At 41.1% G+C, this 21861-nt stretch overlaps 1 protein-coding gene across 1 annotated transcript; it reads left to right on the top strand.

Annotated features, from left to right (window-relative positions):
- Positions 1 to 5452: 5452 nt before the first annotated feature.
- On the top strand, positions 5453 to 19898 carry Lyve1 (lymphatic vessel endothelial hyaluronan receptor 1). The gene is made up of 6 exons (XM_070035306.1): positions 5453 to 6031; positions 11248 to 11419; positions 11661 to 11800; positions 15203 to 15505; positions 17124 to 17202; positions 17684 to 19898. Exons 1-6 carry the CDS (start codon positions 5947 to 5949, stop codon positions 17868 to 17870), a joined length of 966 nt encoding a protein of 321 aa, XP_069891407.1. The 5' UTR covers positions 5453 to 5946; the 3' UTR covers positions 17871 to 19898.
- Positions 19899 to 21861: the final 1963 nt, after the last annotated feature.

Genomic DNA, 21861 nt, shown 5'->3' with positions numbered 1-21861 from the left:
TATTTCCAAACTTTGGACAGTAGTCAAATGACTCCTCATTCCATACAGTGGAGCCACAGATCGCTACAACCCTGAATTAGATGCCCTTGGAGATCAATGCTTCCAGAACCAGGGCAGAGGACCCCGCCAGTGGGTCACTGTTCTCTAGACTCCCTCACAAGGGCTGGAACAACCTTTCTTCATCCCTTGCCCCTCCCTGGGCCTCATTTCCCATACCTTCCTATGAGGTCTAAAATATAATACATTGTGTTTTGATAGACTATTAAGTTTTTACCAAATCCTATTTTCACAGTTCTCCTGAATTTTTGGTCTTTCTTGAAGCAGATACTGGGGAATGTAAATTTCTGTCTCTACTCCCCTAAAAACAAACTCATGCACAATACTCAGCATTTTCAATTTTTTTGGGGGGGGGGGGTCCGGTCGTGGGGCCTGAACTCTGGACCTGGGCGCTGTCCCTCAGCTCTTAAGCTCAAGGCGAGCGTTCTACCACTTGAGCCACAGCGCCACTTTGGCTTTTTTTTTCTGCTTATGTGGTGCTGAGGAATCGAACACAGGGCCTCATGCATGCAAGGCAAGCGCTCTACCACTGAGCCACCTTCCCAGCCCTCAATTTTTTTTTCTTTTTTAGTATTGAAGGTTGGATTCAAGGCTTTAGGCTTTCCAGGCAAGGCTATGACTTGATCTCTGCCTCCATCCATGTTTGCTTTCATTATTTTTCAAATAGGAGTTCAGTTTAATGCCTGGATTGACCTGGACCAGGATCTCCTTTGTGTTTTACTCACAGGCTGGGATGATAGGTGCGTGCCATAATGCCAAGCTTTCTATTGGTTGAGATGGGGGTCTCACACACTTTTTGCCCAGGCTAGCCTTGAATCTCAATCCTCTGGATCTCTGCCTACAGAGTAGCTTTGATTACAGGAATGAACTACCATACCCAGTCTTAACACTCTTTTTATTTCCTTCTTTGCCTACCAAAATCTGAGGATTCTGTTGAGATCTCTGAAACCTGAGCCAGGATTTTTTTTTCTGCCTAAGTCTTGAACTGGGTGCTGTCCCTGAGCTTCATTTGCTCTATCACTTGAGCCACAGCTCCATTTCCATTTTGGGGGGCGGTGTATGTGAAAGTTTAATGATGGTAAGAGTCTCATAGACTTTTCTGCCCAAGCTGGTTTTGAATCCTAGCTACTCAGATCTCAGCCTCCTGAGTAGCTAGGATTACAGGCATGAGCCACTGCTAGAACCAGGTGCCCAGCTAGAACCAGGATCTTCGACAGCTAAAGCTAATGAGATTCAGGAATGTTTGTGATAGCTGGGCTACTCTGACTAATATATATATATATATATATATATATATATATATATATATATATATATATATATATATATATATATATATATATATATATATATATATATATATTTAAGCCCCGAATAAGGACCTTTAGTTACAAGATCGCAAAATATGAGGAAGTAGCTTATCAGCTAAGTATCACAAAACTAATATTAGGAACTGGAAGGTCATGAACCATGTTGTGAATAAAACAAAATATGAAGTCTTGCCCACAATAACTTGAAGGGCCACCTATGGGCTGCCTACAGCTCTAAGCATGGTTGGAAGAAATCAGATGTTAGACTATGTGAACTTCTGTTGGTTGTTTTGATGAGATATTGTAAGAACTTGTGAAAGAATGAGCCACTGAGAAGTAGAAATGAAAGAATATAGAGAATCAGAAATTTGAGAGATCGAAGTATTAGAACACCTGGCTTCTTTTAAATTCCAAACACGTTTTGTTAAAAAAACAAACAAACTTTAAACAAAACAAAAGAACTGATAAAATGAAGACGTAAGTATTGGTCTCAGAGAGATTCAGGATCTAAGCAAGGATAGATAAACAGGATTGCTAACAATGCCTCCCAAAGAGGAGGCAACACCTGGAGCCTTTAAATATGAGCTGTAACACCTGGAACAATCTCATCACACTGTATAGGTGGCCTTAAGGATCATCCAGGTGGCCCCATGGGATCCTATAAGCCTTTATAAGCAGACAGTTTGCTCTGGTTAGAGTAGAAGTGGAAATCAGAGGATGAGGATTATGAGAAAGACTCAGTGTGCCGTGCTGTTTTTGTTGTTGTTTTTTGTTTTGTTTTGTTTTGTCATGGGGCCTGCACTCTGGGCCTAACGCTGTCCCTCAGCACTTCAGCTCAAGGCTAGTGCTCTACCACTTGAGCCATAGAGCCACTTCCTGCTTTTTCTGCTTATGTGGTGCTGAGGAATCAAACCCAGGGCCTCATCCATGCAAGGTAAGCCCTCTTCCACTGAGCCACTTTCCCAACCCTGCTGTGCTGTTTTGAAGATGGAGAGGCCTCTAGAAACCAAGAATCTCAAAAAATGAACTCTAGGCCAAGGGCTTGTAATCTAACTACTCAGGAGGCTGAGATCTAAGGAATGCAGTTCAAAGCCAGCCCAGGAAGAAAAGTCCATGAGACTCTTTTTTTTCTTTTTCTTTTTCTTTTTATTTGCCAGTTGTGGCGCTTGAACTCAGGACCTGAGCACTGTCCCTGAGCTTCTTTTGCTCAAGGCTAGCACTCTACCACTTGAGCCACAGCACCACCCTGCTTTTTCAGTTTTGTGATACTGAGGAATCAAACCCAGGGCTTCATGCATTCAAGGCAAGCACTCTACCACTAAGCCACATTCCCAGCCTCCGTGAGACTCATCTCCAATTAACCACCAGAAAACCAAAAGTGGAGAACTGTGGGCTCAAAGTGGTAGAGTACTACCCTTGAGCAAAAGAGGTCAGAGACTATGCCCAGGCCCTGAGTTCAAGACCCATGATCAACCAAAAAAGAAAAAATTCTACTATGTATCTGAATTAGTTTGCAAATACAGTTTTCCCCAGAGCCTCTAGGTATGAGTCTAGCCCAGCTGACACTTTGATTTTAGTGTGGTGAGAACCAGAGTTGAGGACCTAGCTGAGCTACCCAGACTTCTGACTCACAGGAACTAAGATTCAAAAATAGATGTTATTTAAAATTGCTTTCCAAAGACATACCACTCCAATCCTTTAAGGCACTAATTCAGTAGTAATGTGTTATGCATGGTTGTATTAGTCATAATACAACCTGGCAAAAAATCAATAAATAATCAACCAATACCTGTAACAGGCCCCCGATACTTTTTGAGGTGCTGAGAATTGAGCACAAGGTCTTGGGCATGCGAGGCAAGTGCTCTGTCACTGAGTTACATCCTCATCCCTTGCTTTTGTTAAAAAAATAATAAAAGGGAGAAGTGTGTCTCTATGAATCCCAGCTGGTCTTGAACTCATCAATTGTCCTGACTTTGCTTCTCCAGTGCTGGGATTACAGGTGTATACCACTATGACCACCTAAAAACAAAACAAGGTTTATTTAGCTCACAGTGCTAGGGATTCAAGAACATAGTTCTGCATAACTCAGTTCTGGAAATGGCCTCGTGGCAGCCTAATATCATGTGACCAGAAAAGTAAACTGTAGTGAAGTCCACACTGTGTTCACCACATTGTATTTCCTTTTATGGTTAGCATGAAGCTAGATTCTTTGTAGTCAGGTTGAAACATGGGAGAAGGTTCTGGGCCAATGAACTACTGGTAGAAGTGCTATATCCTAAGCTTTCTTAAAATGGCAAACACTCTTTGGTAATATTTTCTTTATGGCTCTCCACTTCAGCTCTTATTGCTTGAGAACAGCCTAGTCATGGGTGAGAGAGTACCATGTGCCTAAACATCCTCACTTAACAAGACAGAGAGTTCCAATCCAGAATTTCTGAAGGAATAGTAATGGAGGATGTGAGTTTCATCACAGTATGTGAATGTATGGAAATAATCACAAACGATACCCCTTTGTACAATTAATATACACTGATAAAAATAATGATGAAAAATAATAATAAAAATGAAAAAGAATGTCCAAAGGGAAGTAAAGCACATTCCAATGATGACATCATTCAATGAGGATATAAAAATAAGATTGTTAGGCATAGGACATGGCTCAAGTGGTAAAGAAGTTTGCCTAGCTAGCATGAGGCCATGTTCCTAAACCCCAGTACTTCAAAAAAAAATTTAAAGATTGTTTCCACTTCCAGAAACTCATTATTAAGAATCAACACTATGAGGGAAACTCTCTTTATCCAGATACCCATCCTGCAGAATCAAGTGTCTTCTCATTTCTCATAAGCTATTTCTCCTGTGTTGCCACCCATGATCTATTTTTCTCATCCCGTCTTCCTTCTTTTTCTTTTTTAAAAAATAACTTGAAATCTAGTTTCCATTCATACATGGTGTTAGGCATTAGAACAACTATGAAGATAAGATCTTGCCTCTCTGTCTGCTACTATAATGTTAGAATCTTATGGGGTTTTGTTTGTTTGTTTCCCTAGGGCTTGAGCTTGGGGCCTCACATTCTCTCTTAGCTTTTTCACTCAAGGCTGGTGCTCTAACATTTAAGCCACACCTCCACTGCCAGCTGTATGCTGGTTAATTGGAGATAAGAGGTTTTCATATTTGTCTGTCCTGGCTGGCTTCAAACCTTATATTCAGATCTCAGCGGCCTGAGTAGCTAGGGCTAGAGGCATGAGCCTGTAATAATGTATGTAATTAAGTAGTCATCTATGTTTTTGAGGTACTGGAAGCGAAACTTGTGCTTGCATAAGTAATACAACATACAGTGGAGAGCATTAGGGGCTTTTCCCCTGGCCTCTTAGAAGTTCTTTGTGCTTGTACAGAACAGATTCTTTTTCATTATTAGTATTTTCTGCATAGATATATAACTTCATGATCAATTCCATTTATATAGACTAGAACTAATTATCCATACAGTATTCCTATGGAAGACAATCATTTTGGAGAAAACTCACAAACTGGTAGCCCTGGGATTTGAATTCAGAGCCTTATACTTGACACGTAGGTGCTCTACCCCTTGAGCCAAACCTTGGTCAAAAAAAAAAAATACTCACATTTTTTTAAAGCACTGTTCACAAGCCAAGATTCCATGATTACCTGGAGGGCAAAACCCCTGAAAATCTACTTGGGAAAACATAGAGAGTACACTGCTGTTTCAAGTACAGATATTCCTCACATTCCTCAAGGAAAAAGGGGAGTCTTAGCTGAATATTGGCCTGCCAGAACATAACAGAAATTATTAAAATAAAAATGATGAAAAGAACCCCTGTGGTGTTTATTATTGTAAAGTCAAAAAGTCTTTTCTAAGGTATAAAATGAGTAGCTTTTTAATTTACCCTCTGTGTTTTGTAAATATGAATTTTTATGTAGGTTTTTTGGTTTTGTTTTTTTGAGAAGGGAATTCCCCCATATTAGTAGTGAGATTTCCAACCTAGATAAAACGTCCCAGAGAGAGGCATTTGCTCTCAGGAGCTTTCATTTCTCCACATGTCACAGAGCAATGCAGATGAAGAGGAGAAAAACCATCACTGATGGTCAAAGGGGAAAGAAACACAGCCGGGCTCCATCTCCTTTAGAGGCAGAGAGTTTCCAAGGAATGTATGGGTGAATGGGTTTTGCAAACAATAACTGTGAATGGTGTGAGAACTGAGCCCCTGGGGAAAGCCAGTGTCAGGGAATTTGGGAAGTAGGAAAACCTTCAGCAGCTCACACTGTGCTATCTGCCTTCCTCATTTGTGTGTGTTCTGAGTCAGCATTAGCTGAATTTTCCAGAAAGCCATCCACAAAGTACAGCCTGGGCATTCAAGGGACGTCACTCATTTCCCCCAAGTGACCTTGACAAGTCAGAAGCCTGAAAGCAGGGAAATCCGGATGTCTCCATTATGAAGTGAAACAGTGGGAGCTTCAGCATATTTCGAGAACTCTCCATCCAGCCTGGTGATTGAGCATCTGCTTCCCTCACTGCCAGTAGCCATCTGCACAGCTTCCCTGGCTCTAAGGGGTTTGTACAATGGCCAAGTACATCTGTCTGCTGTGGCTTCTCGCCTCCATCTGGACCACTGGGCTCCTGGTTCAAGGCTCCATCTCAGTTCAAGGTACGTTCTTTTGCCATATTTCCAAATAAGAGACACAAGGTCTCAGCCCACTGTGCTCTTGACCATAGATTGCTGGGAATGGTGAGACACTCAAGGTCAGCTGAAGAGACTCAAGGTCAGTGGAACATCTAATTGGTAGCATTGATCCATCAGAAATGTTTCCACATAACATCAACTTTCCCAAATAAGTTGTATTCACCTTTACATAACTTTGGCTTTTATCTTTGGGTATAGTATACTTTCACTAATGCTATCTGGAAATTACAAGTGAGAAGTTACTCATTTTTCAGAGTATTTTATTCAAGACGCAAAGCCAGGGTGTGTGTGGCTCATGCCTGTTATCCTGGCTCCTCCAAAGACTGAGATCTGAGGGCCACAGTTCAAAGCCAGCCTGAGCAGACAAATCCAGGAGAATCTTGTCTGCAATTAGCCAGCAAAAAAAGAAGCAAACAGTGGTTGGAAAAACAACCATCAAGCCTGTGGGGAAAAATGGGTAACATTTCATAAATATTGGCCTATTTTATGTTTCTCAAAGTGCTTATATAATTACATTAATTTCAAGTTTACTATACTATAAAATGAAATGTGATTTTTAATTCACAGTAAATTTAATATGTAGTAAATTAACTGAAAGAATTCTGTAAAAGTTCAGGTTTGACAATTTGCCATTAGTCCCTAACCAAAGGAATGACATCCAGGAATTTCTAGGCTTTTCAAATGTCTACACAGAAGCCTCATTCTGCACTGTAGGCAAAAAGTGTAACCACAAATCACTTATTACAGCTCTAGGCAAGGAAGCCCTGAGTGCTTTCATTAAAGGAAGATTATCCTTCCTCTATTAGAAGATGCCCTGTGATAGAAATATATCAGGACAGACATTCAGAGTTGTTTCCTCTACAGTAATATTTTAATTTTTAAAGGGAGACTGGAGTTATATGGTTGCTTTTTTCCCACCAAATAGCAGAACTATTAATTTTTTTTCTTTTTTTCTGGTCTTGGGCTTGAACTCAGGGCCTGGATGCTGTCCCTGACCCTCTTTGTGTTCAAGGCTAGCACTCTACCACTTGAGCTACAGCGCCACTCCTGGCTCTTTTGAGTAGTTTGTTGGAGATAAGGGTCTCAAGGGGACTTTTCTGCTTGGGCTGGCTTCTAACTGCAATTCTCAGATCTCAGACTCCTGAGCAGCTATGATTATAGCATGAGCCACTGACTCCTGGCTCAGAACTATTACTTTTAAGTCATTCCTTAGAGACACTATTCCCATTTCCCAACAACTCTGCCATTATTCAAACTCTTTTGGCAGTCATACTTTAACAATTACTTCCTCACACCCTGCCCCATCCTCCACAATGGCAGTGTTTTCCTAAGAAAAGCAAAGGTTGGAAGAGCAGCAGGGTCCCCAGTCATGATAGTGGAAGAGTGGGGAAGAAGATGGGAACTCTTTTGAGGGCCTGTTATATAGAGATACAGAGTTAGGTGTACACCCATGGTTTTATTTAACTTAGCATTGAATTCTGTTCTGATTCTTAATCACATACTGCTTCAACTACACTTACTTTTTCCTTTCCTTCCCCCCTTTCCCTTCCTTCCTTCCTTCCTTCCTTTTCTTTCTCTTTCTTTCTTTCTTTCTTTCCCTTCCTTCCTTTCTTCTTTTCTCTTCCTTTCTTTTCTTTCTTTCTTCCTTCCTTTCTTTCTTCCTTCCTTCCTTCCTTTCTTTCTTTCCTTTCTTTCTTTCTTTTCTTTCTTTCTTCTTTCTTTCTTTTCTTTCTTTCTTTCTTTCTTTCTTTCTTTCTTTCTTTCTTTCTTCCATTCTTGTGGTACTAGGGCTTGAATACAGGGTCTTGTGTACTCTACTTCTTGAGCCATGGTTCTAACCCTTTTATACTTTAGTTTAGTTTTGTTTTTGTCAGTTGTGGGTCTTGAACTCTGGGCCTGGGTGCTATCCCTCAGCTCTTCAGCTCAAGGCTAGTGCTCTACCACTTGAGCCACAGCACCACTTCTGGTCTTCTGTGGTTTATTAGAAATGAGTCTTAGGGACATACGTGCCCAGGCTGGCTTTGAACTGTGATCCTCAGATCTCAGCCTCCTGAGTAGCTAGGATTACGGGTGTGAGCCATGTGCACCTGGCTGGGTTTTTTGTTTTGTTTTGTTTTGTTTTTTGATAAAGTCTCTCATTGTTTCCTCAGGCCATTCCAGACTTCAATTATCTTCCCTGTGCCTCCTATGAGCAGTGATTAATGTATACCACAATGCCCAGCTTGTTTGTAAATATAGAGTCTAACTTTTTACTTAGGCTGATCTTGAACTGCAGTCCTCTAGATCTTTGCCTCCAAAGCAGCTTGGATTATAGACATATTTGTTGTTTACATAGAAGTCTTAAGAAAGGAGTTGCTGGAGTACCCCCTGTGAACTCCAGCTTTGTATTACTATCTATAAACACAATAGGAGAGCTAAAATTAATTTAATTAACTGCTTTCTATGGATCCAGACTCTGTTGGCTAGATTTACTTAATTTAATTCTGAGTAAAAATCTGGGAAAATATAATCATCTATTACAGATAGCAATACTAATTTGTCCAACCAATTAACAATAGCAGAAATATCTAAAACCATATTTATTCTCTCAGAATAGGTACATCATTATTCTTTTTTTTTTTTTTAGATTAAGGCTTGCTATTGTCTTTCCTGCCTCAGCCTCCTGAATAGCAGGGGTTATGGGCATGAGCCACCACACTGGCTCCAAATAATATTTAAAGATCAGTGTGATAGCAAGAATAGTAAAACTGCTTTATAGTATAATAAATAAGCCCCCTCTGAAGCCAACTTCCAAAGAAGCACCATGAGCAATAGCAAGGCTCTGAGAGAAATCAAAATTCCAAGACAGTTACATGTGTCCTAATGGACAATTGTGTGTGTGTGTGTGTGTGTGTGTGTGTGTGTGTCTGTCTGTCTGTCTGTCTGTCTGTATCCCTATAGCATAGTAGTAGAAAACAGTGCAGAATCTCAGTTAAGAACTGAAGTTTTGGAGGCAGAGAACAGGAAGATCATAGTTCCAGGCCAGCATAAGCAGAGCAATTTGTGAGACCTTATCTCAAAAAAGAAAAAAAAATAGCAAAAAGCAGGGCTAGAGACTTAGGTGTGGTAGAATGCCATACTGGAAAGCACAAGGCCCTAACCTCAAATCCTAGTATTGCCATGAAGAAGAAAAATGAGAGGCAAAATTGGGTTTGTGCCCCTAATATACCTCCTAAATATCTCTATGTGAGCTTGGAGAAATGCTTATTCTTTCCTCGAGCCTCAGTTTTCTCTAAAAGAGGCCAGGTTAGGCACAGAGTGACATCAGTAGACCATAGGTGTTGGAGTGACTATGAGTACAAATCACAGTATTGCTGCTGGTCTGTCTTCTCACTTATACACCATCATTCCTACTGAAATGCTGGTGAGAGAAGAGTCTGGAAGCTAGCAACCTAATCCTGTGCCTCAGACACAAACCCCTTCCACTCCCCCCTGCTCCACAACACAGCAACAGCACACAGAGGACTTTGGAATGTTCTTTCTATGTTTGTTAGAAGAAACTTCCCTTAAATACCCACAAAAAGTTATGGAGGTGTTTAAGCATTGACTCCACAGAGTTTTCTGCACAGCAATTGCTGGGGAGATGGAAACACCCTGTGTTGGCTTTCAGTGGATGAGGCTCTGAGCTTCATTATAGTGTACTGTGGCAGTTTCATACAGAACTATAAATCCTGGAACCTGGAAGGAAAGGTTCAAAAGGTCTTCCAGGTCCATTAGATTGTGTGTAAAAAATATTATTCACATCCTTAACATTTCAACCACCTCCATTTCCCGTGGAAGACCAATCAGTAACTCACTAAATCCAAAATGCTCTGAAGATAACATATGATGATAGTTTGTCAATGCTTACTTATCAATGTCTATTATGCACCCAGCACTGGGCTAAGCTTTTTTTTTTTTTTTTTTTTTTTGCTGTTCCTGGTGTTTCAACTCTGGGCCTGGGTGCTGTCCCTGAGCTTCTTTGGCTCAAGGCCAACACACTACCACTTGAGTCACAGCACCACTTCAGCTTTTTCTGAGTTGGAGGTAAGAATCTCACAGACTTTCCTGCCTCGGATGGCATCAAACAATAATCCTCACATTTCAACCTCGTGAGCAGCTAGGATTACAGACATGAGCCACCTGCACGAGGTTTGGGCTAAGCATTTTTGTTAGAACTCTTTGGCTTAACCCTCATTCTCCAATGGGGTAGATAGTGTTCCTCTTTATATTACAAATAAGAAACAGGTTTAAAGAGATAAAGCAACTAGCCTACAGTTACAGAGCTAGCAAACAACACAGGTGACATCCAAGCACCAGATCTGATTCTAAAATTCTACTTCCTAGCTATGGGCCAGTGGCTCATGTCCTGTAATCTTAGCTACTCAGGAAACTGAGATCTGAGGATCATGGTTTGAAGCCATTCCTGGGCAGGAAAGTCTGTGAAACTCTTATTTCCAATAAACTCCCCCCCCCCCCCAAAGCTGAAAGTAGTGGCATGGCTCAAGTGGTAGAGCACTAGCCTTGAGCAAAAGAATATCAAAAGCAGCACCCAGGCTCTAAGTTCAAGCCCCAGGACTAGAAAAAATAAAATTCTCCTTCCTATATTTAGTTTCTCTACCATGCTTGAAAGATTGCCTGCTCACTTCCTCTAGGAACTTCTGAGTGAGCCTGCCCCCCAATGGCCAGACAAGACTTGGAACTAAAAACTCCCATTCTCTTCTAACAAGTACATCTTATCCACTTTCAGAAATGGTGGTGTCATCGACCACATTAGTTTGGAGTTATTGCTGGTATTATTAATTATCCTATCAATAAGAGCCTTGAATTTTCTCAGTGTCAGACTTTTACGGATTCTAAACAGGTTTGGAGCAACCTGTATTATCTAGATACCTCCCTCCCCTTCAGGAACTTGAAGGGTTAGCAAAATACCTTCATGAGGGGGATAGGATGGACTCTGATGGGTGAGATTTACAGTTTGAACCAGAGAAACACACTCATCTAACCCAATAGGCTCTCCTTGTGGGAAATTCCTGGCCTGTCTTATTATTCTAAATCCAGTCCAGCCACACAGACTTTACTACTGCATGGAGACAATGATGCTTTATAGGGTCTAGGAACAGACAGCAATAAGCTGAGGAACTATGTGCCTTTCTTTGCAGAACTTACCATCTCAGTGCCATGCAGAATTATGGGTGTCACTGTTGTGAGCAAAAAGGCAGATCTGCTGATGAATTTCACGGAAGCCAGTGAGGCCTGTAAGCTGCTGGGACTAACTTTAGCCAGCAAAGACCAGGTTGCAGCAGCACAGAAGTTTGGCTTTGAGACATGCAGGTGAGTAACAGCTGGATTGTCAAATGCTGCCAGAGCTCTTTTGGCAGTGTTTTTGTTGTGGTGGTGGTGGTTGTTTAGTTGTTTTTAGACAGGATCTCACTATATAGCCCACGCTGCCCTTGAACTTGTGATTCACCTATCTCAGCCAAGGGATTACATGCATGGGACACTAGGCCTGGCTTGGTTCTGTCCTTGTTCAACAATAGATTGGTCCATTCATCTAGTGTATGTTCTTTCACAGTTATGGATGGGTTAGAGAACGGTATACTGTCATCCCGAGGATTCTCCCAAACCCCAGGTGTGGGAAGAATGGGATTGGTGTCCTGACTTGGAATGCTCCAGTGAACCGAAAGTTTAAAGCCTACTGTTACAACTCATCTGGTGAGTCAAATCCTCAGTCTCCCCTGTGATATGTCTTCTCTAACTATCTCTAGCTCTGTCACCTGAGCAGCAGCAAACCTAACCTTAGCAAAGGTCATCTAGTCCTCCCAAGAAGCCTTCACACACACACACACACACACTTTTTCCCCTTCCCCTTATACTATTTTACTATCACAAACACATGATAATTTACTCAATGTGTTGCAACATATTTTATAATTATTGTTCATTTATTCTTTCAGATGCTCACATTGTCCCAAGTCATCAAGTCAGAGAACCTTCTACTTGACTTTCACTTTATCCTATTAGATTTTGAGTAATTCTTTGATTCCTTGCTTCCCAGAACTGTAATGTGTCCCAGATATGGAAATACTTGGTTCTACAAGGAGCCCAGTTTTTTTTTAGATGGGAAACTTTCATTAAAAATCAAGATCTGCAAGCTAATTATTTTCATTACCACTGCTTCGCAGTGGTGCTTCTCGGTTAGGTCAGGAAATGTGGGGCAAAACTGAATCTTTAAAAAGTCACTACCCAACTGGGTGCCCAATTTAGTACCCATGGGACTGAGAACTGGAGGGTCACAGTTCAAAGCCAGCCCAGGCAGAAAAGTCCACAAGATTCCACCTCAAATTAACTAGCAAAATGCCATATTGACAGTATGGCTCAAGTGGTAGAATGCCAGCCATGAGCCTTGCATGCATGAGACCCTGGGTTCGATTCCTCAGCACCACATAAGCAGAAAAAGCCGAAAGTGGTGCTGTGGCTCAAGTGGTAGAGCGCTAGCCTTGAGCTGAAGAGCTGAAGGACAGCGCCCAGGCCCAGAGTTCAGGCCCCACGACCGACAAAACAAAAAACAAAAAACAAACACAAATGAGAGTGTAAGGTCCCAGTTATCTCCACAAAAAAAGTAAAAAAAAAAAAAAAGCATCACTACCCTATGTGAATGTATTCTCATTTTGAAGTGCGTTGGTCTCATTTGCTTCTGGTTGTGATCAATTTTATGGCTTGTCTATTGTCCTATTTTATTTTATTTTTGAATGGGTAAAACATTTATATGGCTCAATGTCCAAAATGTACTTTTTAAAAAAGTAGTGAGAGGAGTCTTCCCTCTAGTCCTCCTGTACTGTTTCTACTCATGACTCACCCTTCCCACTCACTGCTGGTTTATCCCTCCAAGTTGTTTTGTGAATAAAGGAAGGGGGACAGGGAGTGTCTTGTTTCCTTTTCTTACAAAAACACTAGCATACCATAGCTAGTGCTTTGCATGTGACTTTTTTCTACTTCACTCCTAGAAATTACCCTGTATCAATCGATGGAGACAGCTCTCATTTTTTCAGCATCATTTTTTTTTTATGGATTCCTATGAATGGCTCTATTCTATTCAGCCAGTATTCCATTAATGGCTTTTTGTGCTGTTGCTAGACCTTCTGAGATCTAAATTTTAGGATCTGATGTTTCTGGTATCTCTCATTTCTATAAAAATATAACAATCTTCTTCTTTGCTCCAGAATTATATCCCTTCCCTCAGCAGCTCATCTTTCCTACACTTCCACTGGTAGTCACATTACTCCTCTGCTCCACAGCCTTGGACTACTTCCCATTTGAGAATTTATGTCATAAATTGTGAGGTCTTTTGTACATAAAAGTGAATGTATATGAAAACTTCCCTCTCTTATAGAATAAATTCCAAATTTGTTAACATGGCAATTATAAATTTTGGTCCTCTAGCACTGACACTCTCTCTCTTCCTAGCCTTGTTTACTTCTTACACTTGTTCATATTCTCAATCTCTGTCTGTCTCTGTCTCTGTCTCTGTCTCTGTCTCTGTCTCTGTCTCTGTCTCTGTCTCTGTCTCTGTCTCTCTCTCTCTCTCTCTCTCTCTCTCTCTCTCTCTCTCTCTCTCACACACACACACACACACACACACATACACACACCATTCAATCTGAACTTACTATATTTCTTGTCACATTCCTCATCTAATTCTACTTCCTAACTTCTGGGTTCTTGCCTCACACATTCCTATTGACTGGGATATCTTATCCCCTCTTTGATACCAAATGAGTTACTGCTCTATTTTGCCCATCCTGGCCTTTTTATTCATTGAATGGGCTCCGTTCATCCAACCTTTCTCTGCCTCTTGTACTTTCTGTTCCCTTTACTTGAAATGTTTTTGTCCTAGATCTTCAATGACTGGCTACTTTCCACCATTCAGTTCTCAGCTAAGGTGTCACCTCCCTGAGAGACCTCTTATCACCTTCTCCAAAGTATCCCTCATCATCCACCCTCATCAGTTTAATCCACTTCCTGTTGGTTTTATTTTTTTCTGGATTATTTTTTATTAGCTTTATCCTTCCAAATGCATGTATACCCCTTAAAAACAGGGACTCTAGGGGTTGTGGATTTGGCTTAGTGGAAGAGCACTTGCCTAACAAGTGCAAGGTCCTGAGTTTGGTCAGCTCTGCAGAACAATCAAACCAACACACACACACACACTCAGAGACAGACAGAGAGAGAGAGAGAGAAGGAGAGAGGGAGGGAAGGAGAGAAGGAGAGAGAGGGGTGGAGAATGGATTCTGTCTCCCTTGTTACATGTGCCTAACACCTCAAAAAGGGCATGAGTACCCCATAACCATTTGCTGCATAAACACACGGGTCCTCCATACTGGATGTAAATGCCTTCTCCTCTGAATCCCTTTTTTAAAATGCTTCCTTACACATTTTTTATGAGTACAGAGAAATTTGTTTTTCATGGATCTGATCCTGAAGTGGCATCATATGTACTTAGCATCATATGTATGGCTTCTTCATCTGCTCCTTTTTTCCTTCTTTATCCAATATTTATTGAGTATGTACTATGTGCCAACCACAGAGGATATTCCATGAAAACCAAGTCAGAAAGCTTCCTGCTTCCAGGAAGTTCAGAGTCCAGTGAGGTACAGTGTAACGAGAACTGCCATGAGAGAGGGTATGGAGGGACAAGAACATATGCCCAGGGACCCAATCTAGTCAAAAAGTCAGCATGATGATTCATAGTCTGACACTTGACATCGTCTACTTCACCTTAGGTAGAGTTAGCTAAGTAAAGAGCAAAGAGTTGTAAAGGTGAAGAAAGCATCGTGAAGAAGCCTGGGATGAGAGAGATGAGATGCCAAAGGACCTGAAGGGATTTCAACAGGGCAGAAGCAGTGAGAAAAGGCCTGGGCTGATGAGTTTCACAGAGACAGGGGGTGGACCATGTAGGGTCTTGTCAACCAAGCAGTCAAGTAACATGATGAGATGTGTGTTTTGGTGAGAGCTTTCTGGCTGCAGTGTAAGAGGCCTGATTGGTAGGGAGACAAGTGGGAAGAATAGCTGAGAGTTTCTTTATGACAATGTCTTGATTCTTCCCTCTCCCAACAGACACATGGGTGAATTCGTGCCTCCCAGAAACCATCACCACCTTTGATCCCATGTTTGACTCACAAACTGTGACGTACACAGCAGAGCTCACTATGGGCGACAGCACCTCTTCCTCCATATCATCCACTCACTCTACACGTGCTCTGGCTACCACTCCTGCTCCAGCTACCACCTCAATTCCACGGAAGACAAAACTGATCTGTATCACAGAGGTTTATACAGAAACTAGCTCTGCAGCTACAGAGACAGAACCAACTATTGAAAGTGAAGCAGCATTCAAGAATGAAGTTGCTGGGTTTGGAGGTGAGTGCTTTCTGGTTCTATGTTAGGTGTGGATGTGTGTGTTTATGTACTAAGATGACATATAGAATTCAGCCTGTCTTCAGAGAGGTACTCAAATGCAGCCAGTTATAAAGACATAATACGCACTCAACTTTCATAAAGTCAAATCTTAAGGAACAAGCTTCAGATTGTGAGTATAAAAGAGCTTTACTCTTGAAAAATCAAGTCTCTGGTAGCTTACACTTGTAATCCTAGCTAATTAGGAGGCTGAGATCTAGAGGATCACAGTTTGAAGCCAACCCAGGAAGAAAAGTCCAAGAGACTCCATCTTCAAAATCATCAGCAAAAAACAAGTATAGAAGTGTGGCTCAAGTGGTAGAGCACCAGCCAAGCAAGAAAGCTGATGAAGAACCAGGCCTGATTTCAAACCCCTGTACCACACCAAAAAAAAAAAAAGATTTAAAAAGTTTATTACTGGGGTTGGGAAGTTGGCTCAGTGGTAGAGTGTTTGCCTCACATGTGTGAGGCCCTGGTTTTGATTCCTCAGCACCACATAAGCAGAAAAAAAAATAAACAAACTGGAAGTGGTGCTATGGCTCAAGTGGTAGGGCGCTAGCCTTGAGCTGAAGAGCCGAGGGACAGTGTCCAGGCCCAGAGTTCAGCCCCCATGACCAAAAAAAAAAATATGTTACCATAAAGAGAAAAACCTATCCTTTAACTTCTAAGACTTTATTTCAGACACTTCTTTCTCAGGCAGGCCTGTTAACTAAATTGGGTCTTAAGGCCAGAGGAAATAAACTCAACTTTTTTATAGTTGAAAGGAAAATGTAACCTAGGCAGAAAGTAACCCAAAAGACCACGCTGACAAAAGTCACATAGAGGAAAAGATTCATTGCCAGCAGAGCTGAAGGCCAAGTTCTCATGAGGAAAGGGAGAAAATGGTACTGTCTGGCTCCTTGGAGGCCCTTTAATGTGGTCTGAGGCCAGAAATAGGAGGTGCCTCACCTACTGTGCAGGTGCTGCCATCGAGGGCGGAGCTTAGGTCTGCCAGGGAGGCGTTTCCTTACAATAGAAAGTACATAAAATAGAGAGAGCATGAGCAGCAAGGTCGACGGTTCTATAGGCAGGAAGCAGAGAAGTGAATGAGAAGCTAAGGGTGCCAGTGGCTCATGTCTATAATCTGACATGTGAAGATTAGGGTTTGAAGCTGGCCCAAGCAAGACCCTAATCTCTAACTAGGCACCAAGAAAAGCTGGAAGTGAAGTGGAACTTTGGCTCAAATGGTATAGTGCTAGCCTTGAGCAAGCCCCAGGACTGGGGGCAGGGGTGGAGGGGGGAGAGAGAGAGAAGGGGATGAGAGAGGGAGAGAGAGAGGGAGAGAGAGAGAGGGAGAGAGAGAGAGAGAGAAAGGGAAGGAGGGAGGGAGGGAGGGAGGGAGAGAGGGAGAGAGGGAGGGAGAGAGGGAGGGAGAAAGAGAAAAAGAAGTGAATGAGAGCCCCCATGTCATAAATGATTACAGAGGAGACTCTTCTCCTACATCATCTGTTGTCTCTATCACATGCAGAGTTGAGATGGGTCATTTAGATGTGCACACACCAATGTGTAAGTGAAGGACCAGCAGGCCTTGTCTATTTCCCAGGTGTCCCCACGGCTCTGCTGGTGCTTGCTCTCCTTTTCTTTGGTGCTGCAGCTGGTCTGGCAGTTTGTTACATCAAAAGGTAAGATTGTTGGCACATTGTTAGTCTTATCATCTTCTTTACCTCCTTGCCTTGTGTTCTTCTGAGGTTGTCACTGGCCTCTGATTGGTCAAAATGGAGGTGCTACACTTCTTACTCCATAAATCTCTCCTCATCTCACCCTCCCTCATTACCACCAACTATTTCAGCATAGCCATGTCATCCAGACCAAAGACATCAATGCTGTCACTTTGAAAATCAAGATATAAATGAGTAGATCACTAAGGAAATATATGCTATATTTGATTTTTGGCTTTGTTTTTGGTGAAAGAGTTGTGTGTATAGTTGTGCCTGAGGATACCATCCACTTTAGATTGATTTGTGAAGATGGGGATGTATTTATAAGCAAGTACAATTTATCAGGGCTCTGAAATAAAGGTACAGTGTGGGGAAGGGCTGTGCCAATACATGCCATTGCATTCCAGAGAAGCCTCTCACTGTCATTTTCTGTGTATGCTTACAGGTATGTGAAGGCCTTCCCTTTTACAAACAAGAATCAGAAGAAAGAAATGATTGAAACCAAGGTAGTAAAAGAAGAGAAGGCTGATGACGGCAATGCCAATGAGGAATCAAAGAAAACTGAGAAAACCTCAGAAGAGTCAAAGAGTCCATCAAAAACCACAGTGAGATGTCTAGAAGCTGAAGTGTAGGGAAGGAGCTATGAAGGAACACCTGAGGCTGGTTTCTTCCCTGATTTGTCCCTTGGCTCCAGGTGGGGAAACTAAAAGAGCCAAAGAACCAAAGAAAAATGTCTACCCTTTGGGTTCTAACAGGAAACAACTGTGGAGTTCTCCAAAGAGAGGGCTCTTCTTACTATAATCCTTCCTGGACCTTTCCTCCTACCTCCACAGCTTCCCACAGCCTTTCTAGCCTGACTATGTCCTAGTAATAGCCCAGTGATAGAAAGGAACTACCAAAGTGCCTAATGGAGTTCATCCCTACACATTCATAGATTGCCTGAGTTGAGGGCCAGAGACCCTGAGTCCAGGCCAGAGGCTTTCCATAACTGAAAAGGAAACACACCACTCGGCATGTCCTTGAGCCAGGCACAAGTAAAAGAAGAAAGGAAATATTCAGCAACTAAAGGCAATGGAGAGCCACATGACTTGAGACCTAATCCCTAGGAAGCAAAAATACAGTGTAGGAGGCCAGGATACTGACAGCAATGTTTATGATAGAGGCATAAACACAGGATCCAGGTATCCTTCACTGAGTAAGTTGATTGAAATCACTTTTTAGAACATGCACACTTTCTTTTCTCTCTGCTGCTGCTATTTTCTCTGGAAGAATAAACTTGGATAAGAAACAAAAGAAAGTACTCACAAAATTCTATTTCATCGGAATCACAGAAATTATTATTGAAGAACTTAATATGTTAAAAAGTAGTGAGATTTAGCCTGGTGCTGGTGGTTCATACCTATAATCTTAGTGACTGTGATCTGAGGATCACAGTTCAAAGCCAGTCCAGGCAAGAAAGTCTGCGAGACTCTTATCTCCAATTAACCCCCAAACAACTGGAAGTAGAGCTGTAGCTCAAAGTGGTAGCCTTCAACACAAAAGCTCAGGGACAGTGCCCAGGCCCTGCATTCAAGCCAAATGACTGAAACACACACACACACACACACACACACACACACACACACACACACACACACACACACACACACACACACACAAATCAGATTCAAAGAGTAGTTGCCAAATATCGCCTGCAGATGGACTATCCCTCCTCCAAAATGCTTGGGAGCAGATGTGTTTTAGACTTTTTTGGACTTAGGAATGTTGCATATATATAGACACACAGAGAGAGAGAGAATGTAATACCTTGCATATAGGCTCTGAGCCTTAAGGTATTTTTATACAATATTTTAAATAAGTTTATGCAAGAAACTGTTTCACGGTGTTGAAATTTCCATTTGAGGGGCAGTATATTAACACTCAAAATGTTTCCAATTTTGAAGCATTTCGGTTTTTGAATTTTTGGATTACAGATGCTCAACCTGTATATTTCAGGTGCTTTGTGAAGTATTTGTTCTATCATGAATATTATTATTCATCAAAAAATTGCTATAGTGGAGTGCTGTCTAAAACTAACACTTTTTTTCTGCTTTGATATCCCTAGCCTGTCTACTTCCAGAACTTTTTTCTGCTGAGACTAATTATTTTTTTCTACTGTAACAACTATTTTAACCTTAATTTATTATTAACATAACTAAAAAGTACATTATTACCTCTACATTCCAATAACAAATATATCACCAACTCTTGTTTCCCAGCAACAAGAGCCTGATGCAGAAATATTTGTGCCAAAACAGAAATTAAAACATTTAGAAATTTTCTTTGCTCTCTCATTTACATAAAAATTATATCTCCTGTGCAAAATTAAAGAAACAAACCACATTATATGCTTTTGAAAAGTAAAAGAGACACTTTCGGTTGCTCAAATATAAACATATATGAACCCAGTATTATATATGTTAACATGTGGGTTTGTCTTTGCTTCAACTGATTTTATTTTAAATTGGTCAAATACACACAAATTAGACCTTTAGGATGGGAAGGGGAAACAAAGGATGAGGCTACAATGCTTGATAAGAAATGTACTCATTATTTTGCCCATGTAATTGTAACCCCTCTGTACAGTATTTTCACAATAAAAAAAACAAATTAGACCTTTACTTGGGCCTCAGATGCTACATCTCAATGAATTTTCAGAGTTCAGAGGAAAGCCAGAGATTCAAGGTAGGTTATTTATCTTGGATCTCCATCTTTCTCTTACCTCTGTCCAGAATCCACACCTGCATTATCCCCACCCCCACCCTAGCCCCACATGCATAGACTATTAATTATCTTCCTCCCTCACCAGGGACTTCACCATCCTGTGGGTCCTTGTACTTGGGAAGACATAACCCATGGGATACTCTTTCTTGATTGCCCGACAATTAAATTTAGTTTAATTACCAAGAATTAAAACCAAGAGATTTTATGTACTTATATTTCCCTAGCTTCCCTTGCAAAAATGAAAGACCTAGAGACAAAGACCTACATTCTCTCAGGGCAATAATCAGCTGATGTTGAGTAGGGCCTGTCCCCCTTGAATGGGGTATGTTCTGTTCTTCTTCCACAATCCTCCTGCACCTTCATCCCAAAGGAAAGGTACCATTTCCTGTTATCTTTGTTATCCATAACTGTTACCTTCCTGACCCTGTAGGTGTGAGTCTGAAACTCTGCTTTGTTAGTCCATAAATTTTATTAGCTTCATCTAGTTCTCAGAAGTGTAAAATAAAATGGAAAAGAGCCAAAGTAGTGGCCCTTCCTCTGTGTTAGCTGAAAAAGAATCAATTCTTCCACACATCTCCCATCTTGTCGGCATCCCATCTTGTAGGATGCCATTGTTTCTTCTTTAATTTTGGACAACGATGTCCCTTACTCAGGGAGAAGAAATGCCCACACAGCTATAAACAGTACACAGCCCCACCTCCAAAAAGTTCTCTATCCACAAACACAACCGGGTAGATTGACATTTTTTTATAGAATGTATCTATAAAAACATATTTTTTCTTGTCGTTAGTCCCCTTAAAATACTATATGGAAACTGTTTGCCCAGCATTTACATTATATTGGGTATTAAAAGTAATTTAGAGATGATTTAAAGTATATGGTAGGACGCACAAAGATTAAGTGCAAATACTACACCATTTTATGAAAGGGACTTGAGCAATTGTGGATTTTGTTATGAGAGGGGTTATCCTGAACTTAATCCTCTGAAGAAACTTGGGAATGACTGTTATCACTCCATACTTCCACCATTATATAAAGGAAGAAGGGAAGGGAAAGGGATTAAAGAGAGGGGAAAGGACGAGAAAGGAAAGGAGGAAACAAACTTTTGCTGAGCACCTAGTAAGTTGACAGTCATTTCATGTTACTAAGTTTCATCTCCATACCTTCCTTGAGCAATAAGAATCATTAACTCCCATTTTTTCATTCACTCTAAAATCAGAATTTTATTTATTCATTGTTATTTTAGTAAAGATGACAAGAAAGTTTATTTCAAAAGAAATATGGCTTAGAGCTCAAAAAATTAAACTCTCAAAAAAATAAACCTTCAAAGAAACAACCACCCACATAATAAGTGGGCTGATGACAAAGAGAGACTTCTCAGAAGAAGTAAAAATGTCCATTGGACACATGAAGACAGGTTCAACATCTTTGGCCATAAAGGAAATGCAAATAAAAACAACACTGAGATTCTACTTTACCCCAGTTAGAATGGCCATTATCAAAACTAACGATAGCAAATGCCAGAAGGGAAACTGTCTATTACAGTGTTGGGTGGGTATGTAAACTTGTTCAACCACTCTGGAATATGCAGATGTTCCTCAAAATCTAGACATAGAACTACTCTATGACACAGCAATTCCACTCCTGGGCATTTATCCAATAGCGCACAAACAAGGCTTACAATAAAGCCATCAGCACAGCTAGCACTGTTTACCATAGCCGTCATATGGAATCAGCCCAGATGTCCTTCAATGGACAAATGGATTTTTTTAATGTGGTATATATACACAATGGAATTTTACTTTTCCATTAGAAGGAATGTGTCATTTGTAAGGAAAATGAAAGACTAGGAAAATTCTC

The sequence above is a fragment of the Dipodomys merriami genome, unplaced genomic scaffold (assembly GCF_024711535.1).
Source record: "Dipodomys merriami isolate MVZ:Mamm:240054 unplaced genomic scaffold, mDipMer1.0.p SCAF_25, whole genome shotgun sequence".
Classification (NCBI taxonomy): Eukaryota; Metazoa; Chordata; class Mammalia; order Rodentia; family Heteromyidae; genus Dipodomys; species Dipodomys merriami.
Note: the sequence above shows the minus strand (reverse complement) of the source record. Positions and strands in the feature narration are given on the sequence as shown.